General features: G+C 37.3%; 1 protein-coding gene across 2 annotated transcripts in view; it reads left to right on the forward strand.

Moving 5' to 3' along the window:
• LOC123321544 (lachesin-like) overlaps positions 1-12,518 on the forward strand; it is a 94,348-nt gene that overhangs the window by 26,642 nt on the left and 55,188 nt on the right. For both annotated transcript variants that reach the window (XM_044909206.1, XM_044909207.1), the window contains exon 2: positions 10,878-10,998. In XM_044909206.1, coding sequence (XP_044765141.1) covers positions 10,929-10,998 — 70 coding nt within the window. In that variant the 5' untranslated portion in view covers positions 10,878-10,928. The remainder of the gene's footprint in view (positions 1-10,877; positions 10,999-12,518) is intronic.

The raw sequence follows: 12,518 nt of genomic DNA on the forward strand, positions 1-12,518 counted from the left end.
GAAATTGCTGAAAATTCTTTGTTTCTGAGCTCTGAGGGTGTCAAATTTTCGTTGGGACACGCTGTATAACAGGAAGCTCCCTGTCTGGTCAAAAATCCGTCCCCGGAATAACATATTCCATAGTTCGTCGAGCAGAATTCAATTTAAAATAATAACTACATAAATGCGGGTGTTAGGCGATCCCCGAAAGAAAATAATTTGTAGGAAATGAAATAAATGAGGTATTTTGCCCGTTCCGTCCGCACACTTTCGAGTGCCCCGCTCCGGCAGATTCTACGCTAAGAAACTTAGATGTGCAGCAATTTAAGCTCTATTTCTCTTCCGTACGCGTGACGTTAATCGACTTCCCAGCTTCTGAAGTGGTTGAGAACAGCCGAGTTCAGGGTGCTGCGTGATACTCCTGAATATCTATGAATTGTGTTTCAGTTTACTCCGAATTGACGCGCCATTCAGGGGAGTAAGTGAGGGTTGTTTCGGTTGCTTTCATTTATTGTACATGCCAGTTTGGTTGAATCAAGAATAACCTTTTTGAGCTTATACCGTTCGTATGCTGATGAATACAAAAGGTTCATTTAGAATGCTACGGAAAATAAGGGCGAATAGGGAAGGGGGTGAAATCCTGGAATATGTCCCAACATGTGAAAAACCTAACTGCAGATGAACGTATTCCATGCTTAATCAAGAGCAGTTGCATATACTGAACAGAGGAAGAAGGAGAAGATAACAAGATCTGTTTGAGAGTGGATTATCAGGTTATTAGTTCGGAAATTAAAGCTGATGAAGAGGCCACAAGGGAAGCAACAAAAACTCCTTTCATCAGCCTGGGACCCTCACGTGGCATTGGAAAATTTAGCTATAATGAAAATTTCCAAGAGACAGTAAAACTCCGAACCACTCTAGTAAAATCTCACGAGGATAGATCATTCCAAAAAGAACTGAAAGATTTAGAGGTATCTGGATCTCAGCAACGCGCTCACGAGGATATATTGAAAAATTCTTAGCCTACTATAGAACCAAACGAAATTTCAATGTCAAAATATTTCATTACTCAACATATTCTCCTCATAATTGGATACATTCATTACAGCGAACCTGCAACGTCTCTGGACCTTTCAAAAAAAATGTTTCTTCTTGCTCTGCAAACCAGACCTCCACAGCTTTTATAACCTCCTCGTTGGAAGAAAATTTACGACCTTTTAAACTTTTTTTCAGTTGAGAAAACAGATTATAGTCGGATAGAGCCAAATCTGGTGAATAAGGGGGGTGTTCGAGTAAATCAAACCCTAAATCACGAATTTTTTGCATGGCAACATGAGATTTGTGTGCAGGGGCGATTTCCTGCAAAAACAAAACGCCTTTGGATAGCTTCCCTCGTCTTTTCTCTTCAATTTTTTTCCCGTAGAGTGGTCAGTAATCTCGAATAGTAATCTCGGGTTATTGTTCTACCCTTATCCAAAAAATCAATCATGATTACTTCATGGCAATCCCAAAAAAGAGAAGCAAGCACTTTTCCAGCAGATTTTAGGACACGAAACTTCTTAGGTCTTGGAGAACCAGAGTGTCGCCATTCCATCGATTGTTGTTTTGTTTCTGGAGAAATATACCCGAGTCTCATCCATAGTAACAATTCGGTTCAAGAAGTATACATCGTTTTCAAATCGAGCACAGATCGAACGCGATGCTTCTGCCCTTGCACGCTTTTGGTCAACATTCAAACATTTGAGATCCATTTTGCAGCAATTTTTCTCATGTCCAAATTGACGTGAACTATATGATGAACGCATTTGTGGGAAATATTCAGTGCTTCAGATATCCGTTTCAGCCCAATTCGACGGTCTGATAAAATCATGTCATGGACTGCATCGATATTTTCGGGGACTGACACAGAAACTGGCCTTCCCGATCGGTCATCATCTTCAATGGAAAATTTATCTTTTTTGAAGCTTGCAGTCCAATTTTTCACGGTTGCATACGAAGGACATTGATCACCAAGGGTATTAAGCATATCTTCGTAAATCTGCTTACCTCAACCCTTTTAAATACAACCCCTTTAAATACAAGTACTTGATGATGGCCCGATACTCCAATTTTTCGATTTTCACAATTTCGGTGGACATCTTCTTTCTTTTAAATTATTGCGTAACTCTGGTTTACTTTTTTGACCTCTTACTTTGACACTTCAAATGAGTTATTGTTCGTTGCTATGGCAACGCAATATTTTATGTATGCATGGAACTGGTATAGGCTAACTAGATATCAATACATCCTCGTATTTTTGTCATATAGCATTTTTTTCAATCGAGTTTCTGAGTGCTCTGTACAAAGAAGAAAAATAAAATTATTTCTCTATCCCTTCATATAGTTCGCGTGTAGGACGGCCCTATATTTCAAGGCGGAATTTCCCTTAAAAATCATCCTTTTTTGTTCCCGTCTGGGGGACACGTATTCATGTAGTTATTTTTTGAAATTCATCACGTTCACTGCTCTCTGTTCCTTTCTGGAGTTGCACTGACTTCTCCGGATAGTCGTCGATTCGGGTCACACACTCGGTCTGGATGTTTATTAGTTTCCTTCTTTCTCCTCTTTCAAGTTTCAACGTTCTAACGGCCAATATCTATCCCGATCGAATCATGTCAGTTTCGATTACAGTTGAATGAGAATGAATAATAGCGATGTATTGGCGGATAACGGAACATGGGATACACTACAGAAGTTGAATATTTATTAACGGCAATTCATCAGCCTTACTCCACTGTATTTCTCTTTTTCAGAACACCCACTTCTTCCTGATGCTCATTTGTTATTATGTCAGGTTGCATTGTTTTCTGTTTCGGTACAACATTATTATTAGCTTTGGAAAGTTACTCGTGTCTCGATTTTGTGTTGAAGAGATTGTGTGCATTTTTTCACATCGAGATTTCAGCATCCAGCAGGTTCACCTGTTTGTTCAGGATTTTTTAGCATGCCTAGAAGTCAGTTGTTCTTCGACTAGGCATACTCGTTGATCTATTTCTCCTTTAACACTAAAGGCTTAATTATTCCTCTCAAATCAATGCAGTAATCTGCACTTGTAAATTCAAGCCAATGGATGGCGCATTCGCCATTCTGCAACGTTGGTGAAATCACACGAATGGAGTGGAATACAAAGGTCAACCAATGGAGTAATTTTGGGCTAGGGGCATAATTTTATATTTGAAATTCTGTAACGTGTTTGTTGATATAAAATAGCTATATCTTTATAATTGTAATGTAGACTATAACTTTGAAACGTATTCTTATTTGAAGGGGAAATGAAATCATCTTTCCAAATTCAAAAAAATATTTCAAGTAAGACGAAAAGAGTCATTTCACTAAACGCCTGCTATTTCTTTTCCGACAGTTCCGTGTGAGAAAGTATCCATTTCCGCACAAGCTAGGAACTCTGAAGTTCTCAAAGAGAAAGTTTCATAGTAATAAATCAAAATTAATAAAATTGTACAAAGTGATTACCTGAACCGAGATATATCTATCTATCGATCAGCAGACAATTTTCAGTTGAAGTTCCTCTGAAGAAATGACCGGATAAAGCTATGAACTGCATAAAATTTCCGTCATCAATATTGCTCCACGAAAAGTGAATACCGATAAGGATTTCCGATGAATCAGCTACAAATGGACGCCGTGTAACTGAAATCTGCAGAAGGAACGTACTCATCAACTATATGTCCTTCGGGAGCATCCCGGTTGTTCGAAAGCTGGATATATATTGGGTAGGTGTAGAAGCCCTGTATCCCCTTCGGAATACTGATTGACTGAAGACAATGATAAAGTAGTATTATGTTCATTGACTACTAACAATGAGTCATCTATTTTTTTTTTCACTTTGGTTAATGGAAGATCGAAATTAAAAATAGTTGTCTAGTCGAAGAATGTGCCCAACTATTTCAATAGTTGTAATCGGCTAGAATATTTTCCAAGATATGAAAATGAAATGATAAAATCACCTAGGTGAATTTGCATGGTCTTCCTTTTTCAATTTTCAAAGAATTTGTTCAATGTTGAGAAAAATACGATGTTATCATCGTATGGAATCTGTAGATTCCCAGTTAGGAAGAAGCAATATTTCTACAAATATCAAGCATGAAGTTGAAATGAATGAAAGTTGAATGAATTTGAATGATCACGAATCAGAAAACTATAATACACACCATTCCATAAAACATTTTGTCTGCTTTTTCGAAATGATTTTCACCTTTGTGATTTCCCCAAAAAATATGTATCAATTTATAAAAAAAAATTGTCAATTGCTTCAGTTCTAATTGGGCCTTGTTGTTTGTTGCTCTTTTGCAATTTCTGTTTTTAATTTTACCTTACTGAGACTTGGACATGATAAATATTCGAAGCAATCACCCTTCTTATCTGTTTTATTAATCAGATTTTTTTGCAATATATGCCCGTTAGCTTTGTTCTTCAAAATTCATCGAGAAACTGTAGCTTCATTCATTTTGAAACATTTGATTGAGAACAGGAAGTTATTTTCGATAACACCCGTAGAGGAATACTCAACATTCAAAATTTACGAGGTTTGTGAATAAATTTGAAACTTCTGGAAGGGTTGCAAATGATTTCGCTAAAAAAAGAGGGATTGCAGATGATAAAACGGAATCACAAATGATGCTATCTGTCTCAGAATATCTGATAATGTCTTCGAAAAGAATGTCTTTGATGGAAAATGCAAGTGGCAAACATAAATGCTATCGGTGCAGACCACGACTTGCTTAATGCTTGAATTTTCACAATTTTCATCATGACATATAATTCTGATTAGGCTATATTCACGAACTGTCATCACAGGTTAGTCAAAAAGATGATGGTGAATGAACTACTATTCTCAGTGAATTGATACAGGGATTCCGAACTTCTTTCAATTTCTATTCCTTTCCTATTTCATGCTACGCTCTGTGGCTTTCATCAACCGAATAATTGGAGTTTCGTCTCTTTTCAGACTGAAATGTTTCATTTCTCTATTGATATGCGTATTCATTCGAGATGAACTAACCAACTACAAATTACTTCAGAGCATCCTATGAACATCTAAATACCCAATCATCAATATCCAAATGACCGATTCAATTCACGTTAAATAATTCACTCCATAGATTTTGTTTCATAGTTCTCTCTCGAATACACTAATTCATGCCCAATAACTCTGCCTGACAATGCTTGAATTAGAATCGAGCAGTGAAATATGAATATAATTCAGAAATGTTCTGTAGGGTCTCCCAGCATCCGATCTGAAAAGCTTGTAATAGTCTCTTTCAGTAAATATGCAAATCAAGGGATAAAATCTCTTTGAGAGGGATACATCGCGAACTTTTCGAATGCATAAGTAGGTGTAGCCCTACTATCCATCTCGACATATGTAAACCGACCGTGTTGATTACTCAACAATCCTAGCGATATATAATACGGTCCTCATGAATCTCATGAAACCATAAAGTGAGTATTAACTCCCTACCATACCCGCAGTTAAATATCAAATGAGGACATAAAGGCAAATAACGCATCCCGAAATTGATGGTGGGGTCAATTCAGCGAAAATTGTACCAACTACAAATCATCCCATGTAATGGTATTTTTCATTCTTGAATTTATTCAAAGTAGTGCTTGCACTTTGCCTGGTCACGACAAGAGGGCCTTGAAACTACAGAGCAAACAGGATGATGAAGGGTGGCTTATGATCATACAGTATGAGGGATGTTCCAAATATACCAGGAAAACCTACCATCTACTTCTCAGAATGATATAACTTGGTCCTCTTTGCACTGTGAAGGTCCCAATTTTGTTGAAATCTGATATATGGTATCAGTATCTTCAGTACTGATGTGTCTTTATAAGTGAGAAAATCTTTCTCCCAAACTTCAATTAATCCAAATTGGAAAGAGAAGTATATGATCGAAGCTTTCTTAAGCTATGAGAAACATAACCACTAACCATAAGATTCGAATATCCAAAGAATAGTCGTACTTGAATTGTAGATTCTGGATTTTAAAGGAGGTTGCACTGCTACCTTGAGATCTATTGTGCCTCCATCAGAGCTGTCTTTGCCGCTATGTAATCTGCAGTATTCGTCCAGTTACAGAGTTCTGATGAACTCCAGTATCTGGGGCGGCTTCAAAGAGGTTATTTCCAATTTTCTTGTCCAGAGCCATTTTTGCGTTGGCTAGCAATGGCTGGGCACTCTGTCACCAGGTGATCTGGAGTTTCCTGCTCCTTCCTACTCGCCAGTTTCTGCTGGAACCATTCTCATTAGGTGCTTCCTGAGGTGACACTCCCCTGTGAGAAATCCAGAGGAAGTGTAGCTTCTTCTTGGTAGGATCCATAAGCAAGGAATTCTTTGTAGTGTCCTATCTTCTGAAGATTCTGTATCAATTTTCACCTTCTCATGACATTCTTTCCTGTAGATACATTTCCCTATGCCACATAAAGGTTGCAGGCAAATGAAAGTAGTTTTTGCTCTATTCCTGGCAAGTGCATTGGCCTATTAATTCTCATAGTGAGCGTTTGGTGCCAGCCTCAAATACCCTGTCATGATTTTTGAACCATTTAACAGTATTTATTCTGAAGATTTTGGAGTGGGCAATCTTTTGAGACTGAACTATTGTGAAAAGTTCCTTGGGAACAAATACTGCGAGATCTTTGTATTTGGATCTTTGCAAGAATAATGCTGTATCCCCTTACTGGATTTTTTCCTGGGTATTGTCACCTCAGGAAGCACCTGACATTCCAGATCATCTGGTGACATAATGCTTTGCCACTCCTAGACAAAGCAAAAATGCTTTAGATGAGAAACTTGCAGATCGAGGAGGTAACCTCCTTGAAGTCATTCTAGAGACAAGACTGAAAGGCGGGGTATAGACGACATATTGCCAAAAAGAGCTCTGATAGGGGGATAATAGATCTTAAAGTCTCAGTGCAAGGCAACATCTTTTGAAATCTAGAATCTCTACAATCTAGGATATCAAGTGGTCATATTCTTATTGTCTATTATCTCCTTATCTGATTCAAGAAATCATCATGGTAGTGTTGTTAAAGTCCAAAGGAGGAAAGAAGTGCAGAATTTCAGACTTAAATTGAGGAAAGGGCAGTTCAGGGTTCAATAACACAAAGAGTGAATAAAAGTAGGGATTCGAACAGGCAGCTTTGCAAAGTCATCTTGGGATATCAAGTGTTCCTCTTCAGGTGGTCTATGATTTTGGAAGCACCTGAGTAATCGAAGTTGTAAGAAATTGTCGAAAATCGAAAATAAATTTTCGAGCAATTTGTTGCTTTCAACCCCAGATAGTTATAATCAGATCTCGATGCTCAATGGATTCCAGACCCGCAATTCAATCTTATCATTCAGATCGCGAACCGCAAATTCCAACCAAAAAAAAAATGGGGCATTTCCTCGAACGGTGTGGATGTAACGAAGTAAAGAGCCGCTTTCAGAATCCATCATGTAGTTCTAACGATGAGGTGTCAAATAAAATCTGTATGTTGCCGCAGAAAATCAATGGCCAGGGCAAATTGTTAAATCGGAATCCTTCATCGTACGCTGTGCCGCATTCACTGCGCGCCGAAAGAAACAATTTCCTAATTTCACCGACTGAATCGGTATTGATGAAACGAAGTGATCATCTGTATTCGTGGCTAGTTTTTGCGAAATGAAAGGAGCGAATTCTGATGGGTAGGACCCTTTATATGAATCAGGCTGGGGGCATTCTGAGACGCGTTTCTAAATCAGTCTGATTACAGATTGCAAAAGGCGCTTGCTCGTTTACTAACTCCCGGGCCGTTACTTTTATAACTACTTGCCAAGACAATGTAATTAAATGGCATCCATTTGTAATTTCGGAGCGGCGTGTTGGGAATGTAAACTGCGGAACATGAAGAAGGTGTGACTGTGGGGCCTCGCTACAAACCCATCGTTTCGCCAACAAAAACAACCAGCTGCTCTGTCAATAGTTCTCCCACTGTGAATAATTAGCAACAATATTGTGGACATTTGCATGACGTATCCCTCAAACGCAGAAATTCTAGGAAAAACGCCCACCTCAAGCAAGAAATATCGATTTGTGCCTACACTTCTTGTAAATACAACTTAAAACTACATACAGTGTGCCAATTTGACAAGGTACTACCCTTAATATCTCGGCCCCCATCAAAATCAGGAAAAATTCAAAAAAAGTAAACTTTTGTTAGTAGGGGGAGATTTTATAAGGTTGGTTCCAATCAATTTCTATCAACCCTGTTAGCGTGATGACAGCAACCTCTAAAATCTTAAATGGCAAGGGTAGTTGATCGACACCTTGTTTCAAAAATGCCATACACTGGCCTTTTTTGTTATTGCTCTTGAAAAATTAAAAAAGTAGGATAATTACAATTGAATTGTGTGTCCTCAGAGGATAAAATTTGAAGGAGTCAAATCTGGGACCGTGGCAGCCATTCAATTAGCCCTTTTCCACAAATCCATCGCTCTTGGAATGGACAACATTCTGAAAATCTTCAACGGTAAAATATTTTATTTTTTTTCGCGTCTTACAACACTATTATAAGTATTTTACTCTTTTTTTTTTCATTTTTCGTCACTCAACCTCCTTCCCATTCAATATTTTAGGGGTTGCTCTTAGAGCCATAAGGTGTACTACTTATATAAGTTGTCTTGATTGAAATGCTTTGTTCATTGAATTTTTCAGAGGTACCACCTTTAATATCACTGCCCCCATGCAAAATCAGTGAAAATTCCAAAAAAGGTAAACTTTTGTTCGTAGGGGGACATTTCATACGGTTGGTTCCAATCAATTTGTATCAACCCTATCAGGGTGATGACAGCAATCTCTGAAATCTTAAATGGCAAGGGTAGTTGATTGGCACCTTGTTTTAAAAATGCCATTCACTGGCCTCTTTTGTTATTGCTCCTATAAAATAAAAAAGTAGGATATTTACAATAGAATTGAATGTCCCCAGAGGATAAAATTTAGAGAAATCAAGACTAGGACAGTGGCAGCCGTTCAATTGGCTCTTTTCCACAAATCCATCGCTTTAGGAATGGAAAACATTTTGAAAATCATTTATGGTTAAATATTTTATATTTTTTTCTTGTCTTACAACACTATTAATAAGTATTTTACTCTTTTTTTTCATTTTTCGTCCCCCAACCTGCTACTCATTCGATATTTTAGGGGTTGCTCTTGAAGCAGTGTGTACTAAATTAATATATTTGTCTCGATCGAGATGCTTCGTTCATTGAATATTTTCGTCTATTTGTCACCATTTCTCGGTGTGACTTATGCATGCTCGTATCTCTCCAAATGAAACATTCACACCTGTCTTGGAATTTATTCGTTATGTATCTGAGAAGTCGTAACACAGCCAACAAAAGACCCAGAAGGTGTCGCTGGTCCAGAATATAGTATAGCTGATAAAGAAGCTCGCCTGTCAGTCACTCTTTCCTGTTACAATACTTTCTCAATTTCCGTGAAGCTGGGTGACATTCCATCATGTTGTCACAGCAAAGTAAATTAGCGGAACGTTGTCCTCCAAAATTCCCTAGTCAGGGTTCCCTTTTTTTTCTCGAGTTTTTCTGTATATTTCTTGATATATAACATTTGAACCCCAAAGGTCTACCTAATCTCTACGTGTTTTTGAAAAGGTAGGTTACTCAGCGATATAGAAAGAAATACTCCTAGTGATTCATATATTTGACTCTTTTTCATTATACAGTGTGTCATATTGACGAGAATATAGTAGATTTTCGTTGGAGTGTGACAGGAACAAGTCATTTATATTCCCATGGGAACATATGCAACATAAGGAGTTTAGTAAACTCCCAAAAAATAATAAAAATTTGTATCAGGGATCATTTCTTTTAATGTTCGATGTACAGAACTGTCCAGCTGTTTTTACTCTGTATTTCGAGTACTGGAGAAGGATCAAAATGTCGACTGAGGAGAATTTAAATAGAACATTTTTAATGCTAGCTTGCAAATTACCAATTGACTGTTGAAATGGCAGTTGAGAATTTTCATTATTTGTCTGGAAATAAAGCTATGAAGATTATAAGATATCAAAAACCCTAAGAACAAACGTATGTTATCAAAATATAACAGAAATTCGCAGAATAATCTGTGATTGTTCGCTGAATCTGAAAAAAAAAACGAATACGAAAAATCAAGACATATATATCATGAACGAAAATCGAAGATGAACCCACCCTGGCGTGCTGGGGTAAAAGTGAGAAGCACGAGAAATCTGATGGATTCTCATTTATTCTGTTTGAATGCATGAGGGTTGGATGCGGTAGTATGGAAACCAATGGGTTAAGCTCGAACTCTATAGAACACTTCTGGAAGTTGGGAAAGTTCATAATAAATATATCATGTTTATGTTGCTCGTCTGATCTGCGGAAGCATTCCAAGTGAGGTAGGTATTTCTCGATACGAAATTTCGTTATGATTGTTGCCCTCCGATATCTGAAACACAGTGGAAGGAGATGTGTTTGGTGGCTGAAATACGATGAATATTTTCATCATCAAGACATGGAACTTTTTTTTTACTCATGTCACTGAAGTTTTTTTAAAGTTCCCTTAAAGTTCTAGGGAAAGGAGTGAACAGATTTCAAATTTCACTTTTTATTCGTCACAAAATTTGAAACCAGATAATTTTTAAAATATTTCGAAGTTCTCTAAGATGAACACCAAAAATAAAATTGTTCATTAATTTGGGACTAGTGGTAGTTCTGGAGAAATCTGATAGGATTCATACGTTATTGTTTCAGAGGAACCTGTCTAAAATTGTTATGTTATGAGTTTTTTCTTAATGACCATAAATGTTCATCCTTGAAATTTTTTTTGCAGGCCATGGGCTTAAGCGGCCATCAAGCCGGAATGGATTGAGTTTAGGCAACCATGCATAGTCTGATACCGTTCTTGAAAGCTGCGTCACTTTTGGTGAATGTGCTGTTAACATTCTTTCTAGGTGAGTAAGAGTAACTACCTCAATTTTTTTCTGAATCGTCTCAATTTCCGGATAGGATAATTCTTTATAGATCGTAGATTTCATTAGCATTTGCCATCTCTGCAGGAATATAAGTAAGAACAGTTCAGAATGAAGCAATTCCATATGACACACTAGTATAGAAGTATTCTATTTAGAATGGTTCTGACGCTCTGACATTAACACTAATTTTTCCAATATACAATACCCCATGACACGCTTTCATAGATATTCTATTAAGAATGGCTTTGACTCTCTGATATTTAAATTAATTTTTCGATACATTAATAGATTTTTACTACAAATTGTTATGACTTAGTAACTCTGTTGAAATACATCGGACAAACATTTTTTTCTCGAAACGCTACTTTGAAAAGTTTCTATCAAATCACCACTTCAGGAATTATAAGCCATTTTGCGAATAGTATGAATAAATTGCATCTTGAATTAGTGTTTATACCCCAAAGACAAAACTCCTCCATTCCAGGACATCAACTGAAAGGACCAGGAATGGACAGATCAAAGTTCCCAGTTTGAGCTCGAAATTTTTTTCTTTTTAACATTTTTTATTTCGTATCTTCCGGGTTCAAGTGCGACAAATGTTGGGGTAATCTTTTAACGAAATTCAATGTATATTTCGGAAATGATCACTTGTGCGTTCTAGGGGGAAACTTAACATACCGAAGACAAATTCACAATTAGCAAACGTATAAACCCTTGTGAAATTTTCTTTGTCCTCGTTTGGAGTCATGGCAATTCCGAAAAACGGATTAAAAATCCATCTATCCGACGTTCGCTGAAAGTAGAACAAACAGGATGGTGCTTTGAAACGACTGCAGCTAAATGGATGAATATTCAGTGCAATCCCAACCGACAACGTCTTTTTCTCTCTCTCTATCTCTCTTGGGGATTCAATCAACTGGTTTTTAGTTAAAAATTTGAAAATTAAATCGACAGAAGATATATCGAACACCTATTCGAAATCCGCATCTGTTCAATACTTCTATGTGAAATATCGTCCTCTGAGAGACTCAAGGATGATTTTTTTTTTATGATCATCAGACAGTCATTGAATCTTCTTTCTTTAAACTATCAAATGATGCGATACCAGTGTAAACAGAAAAAGCTTCAGCTGAAATGGAAGGTTTGGAGAGTTTATTTTGTTCCATACTATCCGTCTGCCTCCAAGGCAGTTGCAAAATGGCGAATGCACCGGGTTTACTCGACGCCGTCCAGATATTTCAGATATAATAATGGAATTTGCTGGAAGATCAGGAAAAGACTGCAATTACAACTCTGTTGGAGTATTTGAATTCAATGTGTGAGCATAGGACATTTAAACGTTTGGTGAAACAGGTGTTTTTTGGACTAGACTTCATATGTTCATACCTGGATGATGTATTGATTGCTTCAACGTCGCTGGGAGACATCATCGTCATCTTGAAGAAGTTTTCAAGCTACTTAACGACTTGGTCTACCAGTGAATATTTCCTAGTCTGTTT

The sequence above is a fragment of the Coccinella septempunctata genome, chromosome X, assembly GCF_907165205.1.
Source record: "Coccinella septempunctata chromosome X, icCocSept1.1, whole genome shotgun sequence".
Taxonomy (NCBI): Eukaryota; Metazoa; Arthropoda; class Insecta; order Coleoptera; family Coccinellidae; genus Coccinella; species Coccinella septempunctata.